General features: G+C 37.2%; 1 protein-coding gene across 4 annotated transcripts in view; it reads right to left on the bottom strand.

Annotated features, from left to right (window-relative positions):
• Positions 1 to 18,420, bottom strand: part of MYZAP (myocardial zonula adherens protein) — a 55,297-nt gene that overhangs the window by 18,831 nt on the left and 18,046 nt on the right. For all 4 annotated transcript variants that reach the window (XM_032194620.1, XM_032194622.1, XM_032194618.1 and 1 more), the window contains exons 5-10: positions 16,825 to 16,938; positions 15,807 to 15,959; positions 13,645 to 13,770; positions 12,625 to 12,753; positions 10,837 to 10,919; positions 8,098 to 8,203 (exon numbers count right to left, since the gene is read on the bottom strand). In XM_032194620.1, the coding sequence (XP_032050511.1) occupies positions 8,098 to 8,203; positions 10,837 to 10,919; positions 12,625 to 12,753; positions 13,645 to 13,770; positions 15,807 to 15,959; positions 16,825 to 16,938 (711 nt within the window). The remainder of the gene's footprint in view (positions 1 to 8,097; positions 8,204 to 10,836; positions 10,920 to 12,624; positions 12,754 to 13,644; positions 13,771 to 15,806; positions 15,960 to 16,824; positions 16,939 to 18,420) is intronic.

The raw sequence follows: 18,420 nt of genomic DNA, 5'->3' as shown, positions 1-18,420 counted from the left end.
TTTACTCACACCCACATTAAGCAATCAAAAAAAATCTGCATAAGAACGTCATTTGTGCTAAATGACCCACCCACTCCTTCCTTTGAAGACAGTTCTGCTAACAGTAGAAATGCGAATTTAGCAGTCCTGAGCCACAACATCACCCTCTTTTCCTATCACTTCGTTCTCTCTTTGCTCCCCCACTCCACTGCATTCATTGTTCCTGCCTTTCCTCCTCCTGTTGGGTAATAGATGACTATGCCAGAAATTAGTAAGGGAAGAGAAACAAGGCCCAAGCTACAGTATTGTAACTTACCTGGTCTGCCAGGAACTGAGAGGCATCCTGTGCTCTTCGGCCACCCCAAGGCTGGGGAGCACCCAACAGGTCAACACAGGGCATACAAACTCAGCCCTTTGTCTACCCCACTTCAATCCCTGACACTTGGCTGCTGAGCACAGGAAGGGGCACCTGATCTCTCTCAGTCATGGCCAGACCCATAAAGATCCCTACAGGTCGTGTTGGGTGTACAGCTTGCACTGCACATACCTACTGCAGTTGACAGCCTGAATCAGCCTGTCAGGCCCCCACGTACAATGTGAATCTTGTTGAATTTATTCACTGGCTGAGGATTACTAATGCCACTTTTTTTTTTTTTTTTTCCCCCTCAGGCTCTCTCCTCCTTGTGCTATTGCTGTTACCACCTCTATACCTTTGCCTCCTTCTAAAACCTCAAGGTTATCTCTCTCAAAATCCCTCAACTTCCAGACTGTCACCTTATCTTGTAGCATCTCCCAGAAAATTAAATTCTTGCCTGTCACATCAATGAAGATACATTTATTTCTCCCTACTGCACCTTATGGGGTCTCCAGTAAGTGACCTCAAGTACCAGATGAAATTCTCATGCTACTTGAATGGACAGTGTAAATATTTTCTGGGAAGAGCTGCACTCCTGAATTTCTTTTGCTCTGTCAACCAACTACTTCAGTAAAGATAGAAAGATAGATGTATAAGTCAACAGCATTTCATTGATTTCATGGGTAGAGCATCTAAGAACAGTCAAGAGGAGTATCAAGAGACCCGAAAGAAAGAGTCCTCTAAATAACTGCTGGGGAGTAGTGATATTAGAAGGGAAATCAACAGAACTATGAATCAATTAAAGGAGAAAGAAAAAGCATCATAAGAGACAATTAAAGTTATGTCGAACTGTAGAGCCTTTATAAAGAAAGTCTGACGTAGCAAACTTGATTTTATTCTGTATACTTAGTCACAGTTCTGGAGGCTTTAAATATAGTTATCTATTGAATTGGAACAGATCCAGCTGTTAGGTAAATTCAGTCAATATTTACCACCTGATAATATCTTCCATTAATTTAAAATATTTAACACAATATGACAGTACTAATATAGTTAAATATTATATATTATTCAAGTATCGTGCATTTTCCTTATTCATCTGCCATAAATCAATTTGGCATCTGTAACACTGATACAGAGACATGAACAAACTGGTTGTAAATATGACTAAACACAGGACAAACACATATTACACCATACAAAACGAGACAGACAAGACTTTGCAACATCAGCCTGAACTCTCAGACAGTTGCTGTACAAGGAAAACAACATTTTACTCAAGATTCCAGTATTTCACTGGACCTTAAGTAGTACTTATCAGAGGCTAGTGTTGAAATTTTTTTCAGGGAACATAATAAAGCAAATAGAAATGAGCACCTTTCCCTTTAGTCCTCCTTAAATCAGTACTTCTTAGTATTTTAAAACTCCCATTTTATGTAAAGAAAAAGTAACAACTCATTGATTTAAGTTATTGCACCAACTTGGCAACCTTTCTAAAGTAGTGACCTGTATGAATGTATTAGAGCAGTCTTTGATGTCCATCTATTCCTACAGCAGGCCCACAGGGCCCAGATGTCCTAATGGATTATAAATATCAGCACCTTGTCTAACAGTTCTACACACCTTATTAAGAACTACCTTAGCAATGTTTAAGTCTTCTAATTAATGACTTGGCCAGGCAATTCCCAGCTGAAAGAGCTGATGCTATGAATGTATAAACAATCTCACTGAACTCCAGCAGTGATTCTACTTTTGCCAATAGATAAAAAACGTATTGCATTGCTCAAGTCCACTGAGGCATGACGAACACTTGGACTGCGGGGATATTATTTATGTTCTGCCATATATTTTCTTCCTCCAAGCTCCCAGGGTGGGTTTCTTTCTACATTTGTTGTTGTGTTTTTGCAGTTGCTGTTACTATGGGTACTATACAATGCAGATTTTGGTTAGCAATAATTTGGCTTCTGTCTGTTGCTGATAATTTAATCTTCTCATCCTCTATGCTTCTGTATGTCTTCTTTAACTTGACCTAAAATTGAAACTGTATATCCATATTAAAACCGGGCTATTTCTCAATGTGTCTCAAGTTGGAGTATTTTGATAGAGAAGTTTTCAGCTGTTTATTAAGTCTTTGGTGGGAAAACTTCTTCTGTATTCTTCATTTGTGCAGTACAAAACATCACTTGCTCGTCAGCACTTTGTCCTTTCATGCAAGTATCTTCCACAACAGAGCAGGATACAGCTTCTCTCTGGTGTTTGGTCACCATTTATTATCCAGCGAATCTGAGACTAAAGCTGGAGAACAGCTCATGGGCCATGACCTAGAGACAGTTCAATTCAGTAGTTAGGGAATTCCATGTGAAATCTGAGTTCTGTTGATAATTCTGTGCCACAGAATCAAATATCCTTTCCTCTTTTCAGTCCCCTTCAGAACAGCTCTTTATATCTGCATCAACCCACTTGCCTTGCTTACAAATGTAAATACTTTTCTCCTCTCTCTTGCTTCTTAATACTAAATAACATGTACAACATGAGCTTTTTGTGCCATGAAAGTGCATTCCATTTCAATTTCAACTGCACAGATTTCAAATCTAAATCTCTCTTAATCTCTCCAGGACTGAAATGGAGATAATGTCAAGAAATGCTTTTGTTGCTCATATAAATTTTTGGATTTGAAGATTTTTAGCTTTATCTAACACTAAACCATTTCCATTATCCTACACAGACATAAGTGGTTTAAACTGACCGACCATACAGAATAGATAACCTAAAAGAGCAAGCTTTCATCCCTCTCACAGAAGCATTTCCACCCTTAAAGAAGCAATGTGGTTGCAGCTTCCCCTACCCTCCCCTAGCACCCCTGTGGCTCCATCTGCCTATCACTTCAGTCTCTGAACTGGAAACTCCTTAGTGGAAGGGTCTGAAGTTTGCATCCTTCCACCTTTCATGCTGGGATTCTCCCTGTGAATTTTCTGTTTCTGATCAAGCTGGCTATTTGGGGGCCTGCCTTTGAAAGCCTGTCTCTGCCCAGTCAACATTTTAAAATGACTACAAAGGAGAGGGATTAAAATAAAAGGAAGTGAAGCTAATCAGTCTTATCATTACTAATGTTCACTGATTTCACCACTGAGCTCTTAGGTCACCCATTCCATCTCTTTCTCTCTCTCTTTTTTTTTTTTTTGAAAGCCAGCTACATACAAATAGGAGATAGGGGCTGGACTTCTGCACACTTGCCAAATGTAAGTCCTGCACTTTCAGCTGCAATGGCAGGGAAAAATCTGTAAGCCTTAAGACATCTGCAGTCTCTCTCCAATGGTAACATCAGGCTTGAAGACTATGCTGGATAACTTTCAGGTCAGCTGTTGCTCTGAAGGTTCTTTCTGATCTTGGTTTTCACAGAAGAGAAACCCTAAGAGGCTGAATAATGGTTGTGTGAGGGACGTAACACAGATGTTGAAGGTCACAGATTCAAGAAAACTTCCAGAATTTTTCCTCGTTTTCTGTCTTTTTCTTTTTTTTAAATATCTTTAATTTTAACTCTTATTTTATCTTTTATTTTCTTCTGAAAACTGTTTTCCATGCTCCTGTTTATGACTGGTCTGTCTAGGTCAAATTGAAGAAGGTTTTATTAATGCCTGAAATGTCACATAACCACACTGAACTGTGATTTTCCTCTGCTTGGGTTCAGTTCCACCAAAGGCAATTTGCATATTTACTGCATTCAATATCAGCAAGATGGGTCCTTTGGAAATGAAAACTTTAATACTCTTTTCCCCTATGCCTTCTACAATGGGTGCTTCTTTGTCAGCATCCCCTTTCCTGCATGCCTAGATTAGGACTGACAACAGCCTCCTAACACATTTTAAATGCTATTAAAACAGCACTAAAGGTGTTAGAGCTGCCTATTGCATCTCAAAACTCCAAACTAACGCTCTTCCTTTCACTTGCCTCTTGACTGCTTGCTGTCAAGAATGCCTCCCATTTATCACTTGCATGTGATCCACCATCTTTCCCTAAAAAAGTACTGAACAGCAATCTATTTTGTGATTTTTCAGCCATCAGATTTGTCTGAGTACTTTTTCAATTTTGACAGTTTTCCATATGAATTCGAAGCAGCATATTTTGGTTGTTAAGCACCACTTTGAAATGATGTTCATTTCTGTAGCTGCACTTTGTCTAAATTGGCGATGCTAACAGCACAAATCTGTCATGGTTTACACTGAAAGAATAAATGTCCATTTATACTTCAGAGCTATATCTGAATATACCAAGCTGAATACTAAACACTAAGCTTATCCTGTAGTCAAGCAAGTGTTTAGACATTTGTTCACCTGGTTCATAGAGTATCTTTTTTTGTTTGTTTGTTTTGCAATTTCTAACAAAAATACTGCTGATAATTTTGACTGTTATGCTACTTCTGTTCTGGGTTTCCCAGGTTAGCCTGTTAGCAGTCTATTCCCATGCATCAGAGAAGCTAAGAGTTTCAGAGAGCATGCTTTCTAGCTCCTAAGGTCATTCTTTCTCAATTATATTATTTAAATACAAGTTATTGATCATTATAATACCCTCATAAACCCTAAGATGTAACGTTATTTTACAGATACCAGCCATAAAAGTATTTCAATGACAAGTAACATGGCAGGTTCACATGGGATTTTACTTGATCTTCCTAGCCACTACATTCTGCATTAGGTTAAATTTAATGCAGAGAGATACGTATTTTTCAAGTATACTCTGATGAGCACATTTCCTGGGACTCAGACAGCAGTAAAATTACAAAATCTTCCCTATCTACTCTAGTGTGTTTTAGTGCTACTGCTCACTAGTTTTTAACATCTCCACATCATCTCTTCAGATAGTATTCTCTTTCAATGTCCTACCTTTTAAGAAGTATTTTTGTTGTCAGTTTCTCAACTACTATGGCATAGTTAATAAGTGTTGCTGAAAGTGAACCTTAAAACACTTTTCTAATGTTTACGTACAGAAGAGACACAAAACAATGCCATGCATATGCGTAGTTCTGATTTTTAAAGGGCATACACATCTGCAATGCTTTCTTCCCCACAGTGGGCAACTACAACTCTCTGTACCCAATTAAAGCTACTATTTTTAAGCCTTTAATTAAAAAAGGTTTAAATGGAGCATGCCAGCAATATGGTAGTTATTTTCTGAAACATACACCACAGACACCTGAAACATACACCACAGACACCATGAAATTAAAAAGAAATTAAGTACCTAATTTATTTGGCACCATTCGACCTGATCAAATTTCTGCTACTGAAATCTTAGTTAGTTCACTAATCAGAATATAATGCAGTTACAAGTGTTCATGCAGCTTTCAAGTTAACTGTATTAAAAGAAAAATAAAACAGACAAGGAATAAAAGGAAAAATAAGCTATATTCTCTATACACAGCAAAAAATGATTTGCAGAGTGTTAATTGATTTTGAAAAGCAGGTAGCCAGACAGCAAATAAATTAGTTATATTTGACAGTTAAGCAGTGAGTTAGTAGTGAGTTAGACATCTAACATTCTACTTTTTAAAGAGGATGACCAGAAGATCTGGAAGGTGTCCTGGTTTCAGTTAGAACAGAGTTAATTTTCTTCCTAGTAGCTGGTGGAATGCTGTGTTTTGGCTTAGGATGAGAAGAGTGCTGATAACACCCCGATGTCTTAATTGTTGCAGAGCAGTGCTTATACCAAGCCAAGGACATCTCAGCCTTTTGCTCTGTCCTGCCAACAGGCAGGCTGGGGGTGCAGCAAAAGCTGGGAGGGGACAGACCCAGGACAGGTGACCCAAACTAGCCAAAGGGGTATTCCATACCATCTGGGGTCATGCTAAACAATATATAGGGGTGGCTAGTCAGGGGAGGGGGCCGGACTGCTCGGGGTCAGGCTGGGCATCGGTCAGCGGGTGGTGAGCAATTGCATTGTGCATCACTTGTTTGTACACATTATTAGTAGTAGTACTATTATCATCATTGTATCATTATTATTATTATTGTTATTATTATTTTGTTATTATTATTTTCCTGTCTTATTAAACTGTCTTTATCTCAACTCACGGGCTTCACTTTCCATTTCTCTCCCTCGTCCCAGAGAGGGAGGGGGGAGGGTGAGCAAATGGCTGTGTGGTGTTTAGCTGCCGGCCGGGTTAAACCACAACAGAAGGGCTTTCTGTGTAGATGAATACACCAGTAGATACATACTACAAGGAATAAGAAAGCTAAACTCTCCAATTAAAACTATTATTTTTGATATAATAATCACTGGCCCAAGCTTTATACCTGTTTTTGCCAAAACACTCCATGGAATTTAATGTTTCTCATACCAACACAGTCCACTAGAGGTCGTTACATTAAGCGCTTTAGAATACACGTAATGTAGTATGTATTACTAGAATCATCTGGGTTGCCACAAATATCAAAGTGACAAGTCCTGTAGTACTTTTGAGTAGGGAAAAAAAAAATCTCACAATATTCTGGTTGACTTACTGAAATATAAAATAGACTCCAGATTAAATAACTGTTCCAGATTAATTAGATTGGAGATGTTTTCCTTAATAGAGTACTGTGGCATAAAGACTGCTAGCCCAGTTTTAGACAACCTTCTGTGATGCTTGAAAGTAGTGAGAAGAAAAAAAAAAAAAAAGGCAAGCTGAACTAGAAAACCTCAAGACTTTATAACAGTACGCTATTGAATATATGTGATGGAAGAACTTGAATGCAAAGAGAATGCATCCCCTTTTTTTCTACTCAGTTTTGCATCTCTCTGCATGTAAGACAGGATAACTTAGTATCAAACACCTGATCATATATCAGGACTGCATCAGAATCTTGTAACCAAAATATAAAGCAAGATAGATATAGGCAAATAGCATATAGACAGAGGTGTAATAATACTTCGATAAATAAGAAAAAATGCAAGTCTAATCAGAAATCCTCTAATAGCATATTATGAATGCAGAAAGAATGCCTTAGAATAAAATAGTTTGCAAACATTTGATTTTGTGGATGTGTGATGTCGAAATACAAGTAAGAGATATTTCACGAATGCCCATCCTCTGTGCAGGAACAAGGCTCAGCATAATAGTGCTGTCAGTTTGTTTTGTATAGCTCCAATTTAAACAATTTACATATATCCCATGTCACTCTATCATTCACCTGGAGAAACAGAAATGTCTGCAATCACAGCTTTCTGACTGCTGAATGGTTTCTTGGCATGTAGGTAGCCTGTAACTTAAAGCAGCTTTCCAGCAAAATGATGCTTATAATTTTGCAGAAAATTAGATCAGCTATGATGATATCCCAAGAACAAGTTGTTGGGTTTTTTTGTTTGTTTGTTTTGAAGTTGAAATCTGTATTTGTCCTGCTATTTCTGTGAGGAACTGAATCATAAAATATAAAGGGCAGCTTCTACCTTACCCTTGTGTATAGAAAGAAGACCCTTAATAACTAATCTGCCCTGTTTCTGCACTCCGAATGCTTCAAGTTAAGTTGTATTTCCTGGACTGACATAAAGAGCTCAAAGACTTGAGTCAGCCCAAAGATCACAGTATATAAGCCAAAAACCACTGGATTAAACTGCTTTTAGCTTCTCTTTCTGCTTTACTAGCTTCAGATGCTTAACTCATCTTCTATTGTATTTGTAACTCAAGTGGCATAAGGAAATTGCACACAGAACATAGCTCTCTGGATTATGTACTAAAAGAATCATCATTCCCAGAAGAGTCAAAAATACATTGTTTTACTGGATCTCACCTCCTCAACCATGTGCTTGACTTTCTTCTGTTGGCAGTGGACCATATCATCCAGATGTTTGATTCGCTCCCTTAGGCTTGCTGCTACCTCCTCCAAATGCTGTGACCTAGCAAAAGATGGAAGAATTAAGCATATAAATGTGGAGGTATGCAGTATGAGCAAAACAAGAACAAATTGCCATAATCCCATCACAAATCAGGAAGATTAAGTCCACAGGTAGACAAGCCAAATTCCACTGGCAGACGTGGATTTTATTTGTATAAAGTACGTTCTAATGGTACTCTTGTAGTCAAAGGTGCTGTCTCCACCCATGTTAACTCACCTTTGTCGCACATACTCGTGTGCTTACTCAGAGCCCAAAGTGCTGACAATTAAATGATATAATAAAGCTTGTCTCCTTGAGATGTCTGTTTTTTCTTGGCATTTAGACAACTAGATGTTTATCACCAGAAAGGCACAATTATATGGACTTAGTAGCACCTGCAAACTTCTTGGTAATGCATACTAAATAGAAGCCAGGAGGCACATCTGAAGGTGTCCTTTTAAATGCTCTCCTACTATAGGGCTGCCATGAATCAAGGATTTGGCATAGTTGCCAACAGTACTAGAATGCTAACTGGAGTAGTTTTAAGTCAGCAACAGTCAGCAGGAACTGGCATGGATGTTTAAAGTTTCTATGTATGACTTTGCAGACAGATACTGTATTTCTTCAAAGCAGTTTTACACAGAAATAGAACACCCTCAGAACTCCTATCACAAGTTGACTTGACAGCTTGCCAGGAAAGTAGTTTTAGAATATGTGAAGAAACAGGAGGGAAGCATGGGAACATCTGTTTGTTGTTGTTGTTTGTTTGTTTGTTTATCTGAATGAACAATTCTTGAAATGCTTAAAGAAATCAATCATTTGCCTGCAAAATAAACTTCTGTACTCCTATGGTTAGGACTGGACAGGATTTGAGAAGTGGAGGAGGAGATTCAAAAACAAAAAGGATTTTTTTCATCCTGCTCTGTGTACAGCAGAAGAAACTGCTGAAGCTGCAAACAGAACGACCATTTTAAGGCAAAGCAGCAGATGGCAAACTGTATGACATGATTCCAATGAATGACTGAATTGTATGCTGTTTCTCTCCCATAAAGAGTTTCTATTAACAGTAAAGTAGTCTACAAAACTGTAACTGCAGCACTTTGACAAGGACTCAAAAAATCAAGGCACTGCTGCAGGTTTTTCAATCCTGCATATTAAGATCTCACAAAATAAGTTTCCATTTTGATTGCAATTGTAACACAGAGCTGGTCTCTCATTGAAAGATTCCAAATTTTATGTACTGATAGTAATAGAGAAACAGCAGATGTCATTGCTCATGTGGAGGTAAGTGTCTGACTAGGAACACACAGGTGAAGAGAAGTTAAGAACAGACCTCAGCATCTGAATAGAGATTCATTGCTTGAATTACATAGATTACAACCACATGCTTGTTCGCATTGCACCGCACAAATTTCTGTCTTTCCTTTACCCTTATTAATGCAGCATAACTTTTCATGCTGAGTGGACAGGGCAATATTCACTGAAGTGAGAAGAGTATCTGCTATCTGGTCGTAAAGAAAGAAGGCAATTATCTTACATCTCCAAATTCTATGTTGCATGCAACATCTGTACACTCTAAATTGTTATTTTAACAGGCTGACGTAAAAAGATGTTTTTTTCCTGCAACCAGATAAGCAGGTCACTTCAATACAACTAGTAAGATGCTCTGGGCAGGGACTCCTTTTTATGATTATACTTCATAAAGAATAGTGGGATGTCAAAACTTTAAAACTGAGCGTCTAGGTGCCCCAGAAATATTAGTAGTAATCAAGTGTGATTATTCAGTGGCTGCTTAAAATTCATCTTTATCCATTCAAGTAGTATCACATAAATTCATTTTGCCTAGTTGTGGTGCTTTGTCAGTCTCAAAGTAGCAATGGATGCACATGCCACCCATTGGCAGAAACAGCACATTCGGGTGCCAACATCACCAGCTCTTCCTTCTAAACCTCATGATTTGCAGAACCATTCACAGAGGTCTCACTGCCAATAACATGACCTTCAACTTTCCTCAAATAACTAACTCCACAGCTTATTTCTGCACTGTGATGTTACATGACAGATTTTTTTTTTTTTTTTTTTTTTTTACACACCTTCATTTGTTCAGGTGCGTATGTTAACGTCCCTCACATTTGTGGATACACTTCTCCAAGCCTCAAATATATTCCATTCTCCCTCTTTTATACATAAGAAATGTTGGCAGTCATATGCAGAACTTTTGCTGTCATCATGAGTTCATCTTTTCAAAGATGGACCTTTTTATCCTATAGCTTAATATTTATACAGAATGTATTTTCTTTTAAAACTGTATTGAACAGTCTAGAAGGAGACGATCAAAGTACTCATAGGCAAGATCATACTATGCAGAATTTGGGAATGCACATTTAAGAAAAATCAATCTACAAATATGTCACTGTGTGTTCCATCTAAAATGTACTTTGCATGTTTACAAAAACTTTTCAGGAAAAATGCATGGAAATGATATTTTGTATCTAAATAAAGGAACTCATCAGATGGATTATCTCTCCTAAACAGTGTTAAAGTTAGGAAAAATAAAATTCAGATGTCTTCAAAAACAAACAAAGCAACTGACCCCCTGAAGTTACCTAACAACACTAACAAATATTTAGTTCCACAAACAAGACATATCTTACCTCTCACTGTCGGAGTTTTCAGATTTTGCTCCAGATATTTGTATTTCATTTAGTTCCAGTTGTTTTTGCAGCTGGTGACGTTCCTAAACAACAATAAATGCTATCCTTCAGTTCTCCATATGTCAATATATAAAGGCTTTACTATGCATATTTCATTGCAATTTAAAAGATCATTTTTGAAATTAAAATAGAAACTAATTAAACAAAATTTACATTTTTTACAGAGAATTCATGTATATCCTATAGCCAAGGACCACAGAATGCAAATAATAAAATCAAATTCAAAAATAAAAAAATACACAAAAATAAGATCAGATTTTTCAATTTCCCTTTTGAAGATGTGCAGCTGTACTTGAAACTGAAATTTTTGAATAGAGATGAGTCCTCACAATCTTTAACTACATAAGTCTCATATTTTCCATTTTATCCCTCCAAAAAGAAATCTTAGCCCAAGGCAGAGATAAAAGCTATTGCTCTATTCCTTCCCTCTACCTCTACCCCATATTCCACCCAAATCAAAAAATGTTCCTGTTTATCTTCTGGGCATCCACAAACATAGTGCTTGTGAAGATCGATCAGGAATTGGGAACTGTTAACACAAATTAACAGAAGCTATCCACTTTAATGGGAATTTAACAGAGTCGTTCAGTTTTACTCTGCAAATATCCGGCAGATATCAGCAAATTAAATAACCTGAAACTTATCTGTACTGTAAGAACTATATTACAATCCTTTTTTCACTGCATGATACTTACAAGTGGTATGCCAAAACCCAGATCAAGTTGATAAGGGGCATATTAAGCTAACATTTCTCAGTGTAATCACTAATTCTACTTGCAAGCATCAGACAAAAGTGGCTCAATATAAATGCACATCAGACTAACCAGTGAAGACAACAAGACTGTCTTATAAAAAAATTTCAGTAGTAGCAAATATTTAATAAAGCTGGTGAAAAAATGCTTCACTTGTAAGACCAGAAGACTACTCTATCCACTTACTAGAATTTCCCAGTATGTTCTCTATTCTATATTCTAGATAGCAAGGCCCAGATCTTTAAAGATAATGAGAAGCCTGCTATTGAGTTAAAGGAGAAACACACAAGTACATCCAAAAGTATTGGAGTCTTACAGAAGGGCTGCTCTTATGCCTTTGAGAGTGACACTCTTCAGTCTAAGGACTAAACAATAACATTCATTCTCAGTTAGGTGAATGATACCAGAAAACAAAGTCATAATCTAAATAAATTAGAAATCTTTGAAAAGTAAGTAGCTGCTAGATATCTGCAAAAAATCCCCCAAAAACTTTTAGTTTGAAGCCCGCAGTTTAGCATTTCATTGAAACATGGATAAATTTGGAGATGCAATTCCAGTCCGAATAGACAACTTAATAATAATAGGGTCTTAATCTACCTAACTAAAATATATTTTAGTGGACCTACCAACAGCATTTTTAAGAGAATTCAGGTCATATATGACTACATCGTTAGACTAGGGAGACCTTGGACACTGAAGGAAATGATGGTTTAGTAAATAAATGTTGACACCTTAAGCAGCTCTAACTGTTGACACAACTAGAAAAATAGAAGACCCACTTAATCACAGTGTCTCTTCAGTAGTCCAGGTGCATTTACTTACATGGATGCAATAACTCATAAGATACAAACAGCAATGGTATGTCACTGAGCAGGGTACTAAGCAGCAGGCAATTTCAAAAAAAAAAAAAAAAATCAAATTCCCTTCATATAATTATGCACTTTCTTTAAAAAATGCAAGCAATGAACTCTCATACCTCTTCCATGCGTTCAATCAGTCGATCCAGCTCACCAATTCTCTGATCTTTCTCTTGTATACTTGTTTCTGTAATTTGCATCTTTTTGTTTGCCTCTTCAATAGCTTTCAGAAGCCGATTTGTTTCCTCCTTTAAACGAGAACATTTACAATCACATTAACATATAATATGAAAAATCTGATAACATGTAATATGTTAATAAGGAATAAACATTTTTTAGCCCAAAGAACCAGGCTAATAGTTTTTAAGCAAAGCTCAAGGCTTTTCACTATACTTGCCCAGAAGTCTGGAAAAGCTGTGACCCTAAACTTTAATTTTATGTAACAGAAGATCTGGGGCACTCTGAAGTGCATACATATTTGTAAAGCATCATTATGAAAATATGAGAAAAACATTTCCCCATTTCTTAGATATTTGTTCTCCCTTCTGAGTATTTCGTGAAGTAACAGCACAAGAAAATATGCTATTCCAGTTGACAGCATTTTAAACACTACCATTTACCCTGTTCAGCTATGTACTTTCTTCACATATAAAACTATAGGAATAGGAAGAAGCTAGAGAATCTACCTTCAGTCTCAGTCATTATCTATCTTTACCAGGTAGAAGAACACAATGACAAACTGATCAAAGTTAGGTTTTACTTGGGGGTGGACCAAAACCAGTGGGCAGAAAGATTTATTGCTCCCCTAGTGTCCAGTGAAATTGTCCCTCCATCCCTTTTAAAAATATCAATAAAATTGGACATCCCGTTTTCCTCTTTTTAGAGGAATGGAAGTAAAAAAAGCCAACTTACTCCATTTCAGATTTTGAAATCAACATTATCATTACTGTTACTGTGTTTGAACGTTCTTTATTCAGCCCTACAACCCCAATAGCTTGGAAAACTTCGTAACAGTGGCATGACTAGTCACAGAGAAAGGAGTGAAGTAGCATATGTACACTCTGGAGTAAAAAACTCTCCATTACTAGGTGACTGAGAAATGACACCCAAACGAAGTGCCACAGACCAGCTATACGTACTAGGAGGATTTCTTTCTCAGCTTTATGTTTCTGTTCCTCTTCTCTCATTTTTTCTTCATATTGACTATACAGTTTTCTTGTCATCTCTCTCATGACTTCAGCATTGGCTTCTTGTGATGATTCCACCTATAAGAGAGAATAGGATGAAAGTCATGGATGACCCATCTGTCAGCAGAGCACTGCTGTCAGCAGGAGAAATGAAACTCACATGATGCAAGAATAACACCTTGAATTTCAGTTCCACCTTGTTATAAATTTGACATTATTGAAGCAGATTGTCATTTACATCAAAACCATTGCAATGCTTTGCCAATGTAGAACTTATTCAAATTTGTAGAAGTTACCACTTCATCTAGTTTCACGTTGGTTGTATTTAACTAGCCAGCACTTGTAGAGCACCAGGCCACACCTCTTTACTGAGCCCTTCCATAACAGCCTCCAAGTCACTGTTTGTTTCCCCATGGAAAAAGTTTTGTTTCCTGCCATTTTATTGAAATGTAGATTAGAAATGGTGTAGGAGATGGTGTAGACTCCCGTTTCTAGATAGCCACCAACTCTCTAAGCAACGATTACTTTAAGCTGAACATAAGTATGTGCTGCTAACCAGAAGACACAGCTGCACCCTCCCTCCTCTCTCTTGCTTTTTCACATACTGCTCTGACAGCCAGCACAGGAACTGGGGTGACCATGGAGCAAAGTTGATCAGTGAACAACTCAGACTGAAAACACCCAGGAGTAAGGGAGGGTTAATTTTTAACCACAGGACCAGAAACTCTACAACTGTTACAGGGAAGAGGGCAAGAATGGTAATTCAGAGACAGGATTTCCCCCTTATGTGCGTTCAAAACACTCACTGAACCACACCCTCATTGATTAAACACAAGATAATACACTTACAGCATAAACCCATCTACTCTGTAAACTGCAATAAAAAGCAAAGTAAAATAGTTCATCTAGGACTTAGTTCTCTTAATGCACATTCTATAAATCAGAAATGGTTATACTGGAATGCTGTGGCTGCTAAAGCCACATCAGGGAGATGCGAATACACTGTCATCTGAGAAAAGAATAAAGTGTTCCTTGCTCATCACTAAAGCTTACAAAACCACTAAATACCTTGTTCTGATTGCAAGGTCTTCGTTGTGCATTTATTTTGTTTGTTTTCTTCACTTCAAGGACCGAATGATTTATTAAAATCTTGTGTTTATCTTACATGGTGGGAACAACTGTCCTAGTGCCCTGTAGGATAACAACAGTGTATTTCATCCTTTGACAAGGGACTAAGCTCTGAACGACTCCACTTGTTCTACAATTGCCCTCTTTGGAACTCACAGACTGATACTGGCACAGAGGTAGTAACTTGCACTTTGTGGGTGGGACTGAAGATAAATTAAGTTTCACTGTAACACAAAACCTTTCATGCTATAGAAAGCCTGAAAGAATCATGTAATTCAGAAAAAGCCAACAATCAAAACCCAAATTCCTTGAGATATATTGAACTGGAGTATGATCCCTGGCACTGAGTCTCCATCATTTGTTTGCTTATAACTTGAGCAATGAGGATAGTGAAAACAAGCATTAAAATATTGATGCACTATGGCATCTGTCATGGTATTCTTAAGCAAGTTCTCCAACCTCAGCTATTGTAATGAGAAAATGGTCAAGCTTTCTGCCATGTAAAACCATATAGTTTGCATTTTATTCCCTTGCATTTCTCTGAAAGAAATAGCTTAATTCTCTTTCCAAAACACTTGCTGCTACAGCACTTATCTGCTGACCGTATGTTCATAAAACTTGATTACCTACTAAAAACTAAGCAGTACCATATAAGCAGGCTCAACATCAAGACATTCTTACAGCACTGTGTAAAGTTATAAAGTCCCTTTACTTACACAAATGGACACTAATTACCTTTTAATAGTTTGAACTTCCACCTGCCAACATCTCTGGAGAGTAATCCCATGTCATGGAAAGACTGACTGCTGCCAGCTGGGATTCTTTGTTATTAATACAGAACCATTTCACAGGAATATGACAGCTCTAGAGAACGAGCAAGGTGTGATGGATGAAGAATCCTTCACAAATAAGGCCAAGGAATTCATTTAATATATTCCTAAATGCCCTTACTGTGCAATATCTTCAGGGGAGTTTATATACTGTACCTTTAATTTCAGTAACTGATTTTCAATTTGTGCTGTTTCCAGTTGTTTTTGCTTCTCTCTCAGCTTTTCCATAGATTGCTCATGTGTGTGTTTTAAATTCCTTATTTGTTCCCTTATATCAGTGTTCTCCAAAGTAACATCCACTAGAGTTTTCTGGAAGAAAGAGGCAAACCACATATTAAAAATCGCAAATAATCTAGTTTGCTAATGTGGTCAAGAGATTATGGAATAGAAAAAAACATTTAAGAGATTCATGATTAGTCAACACAACATGAACAGTTTTGAAAGTTTTAACATATAAAATTCTGACTTTTTTTGTATTTGGTTTCCTAGAAGGAATTTCTATGAGGAACATATTCATTGAAATCAAGTCCTGGAGCACTATTAAAAAAGAAAAGAAAAAAAGGAATATGGATACATTTTAGTACAAATGTTATTCCCAACAGTCTTCCTTTCTCCTCTCCAAGATCCATGCTATACATTTTAAACACATTAAAGTGAGAAAAACTGTGACATACAAGAAAACAGGATCATTAATTGTTGAGCTCAGATACATGGGAATTTGAAAGTCTTTAAAACAGAAAATATGTTCCCGCATTCTCCCTCCCCCTAGATTTCACAGGTATATACAACATCACCAGTACTTATTAGCATCCACACATGCCACTTCCATTTCTATTACCTGGTGAAGGTAGGTATAAGACAGAAGATGTTCTATTTTGCTTAATACAGAACAAATTACATCGTCACCTTACAATATTCTGTAAAGACATGACTAGTGACATTAGTCTGCTGCAGATCAGTATCTCTTGAGTGTACACTTTTTAAATTGTTGTTACAAAATAGTTGCAGATTTTTTTCCTTAGTTTCTTAAATTAGATGCCTCAGATACCCAAGACAAGACTTTATGGACTAGCTTAGTGTTAGAATCTGTATTTGTTATCCATGTTTAATGTACACTTTTAAATGCATGTCAGAAAATGAAGTTGTCAGCTGTGAAACAGCTATTAAAATGTACCTGCAAGTCTATTGATGCTGATGTCAAGGAGCTGTTCATTTCACTAAAGCTATCTAAGGCTGCAGCCTGCACTCGCACATGATTCTCTAAGGATTCCTGATGAGCATTTGTCACCTGAGCAGGAAAAAAAAAGAAGTTTTATATAGAATAATGATCAAGTTTACCTATTGCTTCAAAGGGACCTACAGAATAGACAGACCCCATGGTTAATTTCCACAGTACTAGGATGCTTAAAGTATACAAACCACGTCCCTGCACCTCAAAAACATACAAACAAAATTTATAATTCAAATATGCTAACAGAAACAAGGCACAAGTAGCTATGTTTGTTGCTGATCTGTAATCAGTGTAAAACCTGTCTGTTTTCTGAAAGGACAAGAGAACACTTGGCACACTTGGAACACTTGGCAGAAAGCTTATATAGACAGAGTGGGTGGACTATAAAAAGTCACAGGGTGAAAACCAGAAGAATGCAAGAAAAGAAGAGATCTAGAAAGGTTTGGGTGAACTGTAGAATAGCCTTAATTAAGAAGGAAATGACTAACTGGATACATAAAGAAGCAACACCAAGACGACTCAAGGATGAAACAATATGAAGCAGGCAGGAGAAGTCAGCAGAGAGCTATGTTATACAAAAATTTGTCATCTGTTATACAAACACACACATGCTTAAAACTGGAGGGAATAAAAGCACAAAATGACATCATTTAAGAGGAGACAGAAACTCAAAACAATGTAAATTATTATGAAACATTCAGTAATAAAAGAGGAAAAAAAATGTTACTAATGGAGGCCAGCCCAACTTGGATTCTTTGATAAATGAGATTTGTTTCTCGATAAAAGCATAAGAACACCAGGGACCGATATGGAGAACAATTAGTGTTTAGTAACCAAGTCATACATGGATTAGATCAACACAGGGAGCAGAAGCCAAGTAGTTACTGTTAACCCTATACAAATGTGTGCTCAGGTAAAACAAACAAACAAACAAAAGCAGAAATGCTTTGCATGGATTAAGAAAGTTGCAAGATAAGAACTTGTGTGAAGAAACATACTGCCCAGGGCTGAGTATTTGAAGTACAAACTTCAAACAAACTCCATGAACAAAAAGTAGCCCTGGAAATTAATGGAGAAAAAAAGTGTAGTGATTTAAAGCTGAAGCAAAGAGTATAGAAAGGATTTTAAATAGGATCCTCAAATAGCATGTAGGATGGCATTGATGTAAAAAAAAAAAAAAACAATCAAATCAAAAAGCGTATGTTATTAGGTAGAAGAACACCTGGACTTTATTTCAGGAACTCTAAAATACTAAGAAACAGGGTGGGGAATGTCTCAGTGTGCTGTTTATGTCAGAAGGAATCCTTCGTAAACTGTACATTTGCTTCAGAACTAGAGATTCTGAAAGAGCTGGTCATTATCCCCAGTGATTTTCAGACTCAGGCACGATTTTTACTGGTCAAGTGTAAGATCCAGAAATACAGAATATCATCACTCGTCCTCAGTAAGGACCAGCCACAAAGAAGACAACACCACATCTTAGTCAGCATTTGCCTACATGGTACTCAATCGGGGGTGCACCTCACTGGCATCAAGACT

The sequence above is a fragment of the Aythya fuligula genome, chromosome 11, assembly GCF_009819795.1.
Source record: "Aythya fuligula isolate bAytFul2 chromosome 11, bAytFul2.pri, whole genome shotgun sequence".
Lineage (NCBI taxonomy): Eukaryota > Metazoa > Chordata > Aves > Anseriformes > Anatidae > Aythya > Aythya fuligula.
The sequence above is the reverse complement of the archived record's forward strand: the minus strand, read 5'-3'. Positions and strand labels throughout refer to the sequence as shown.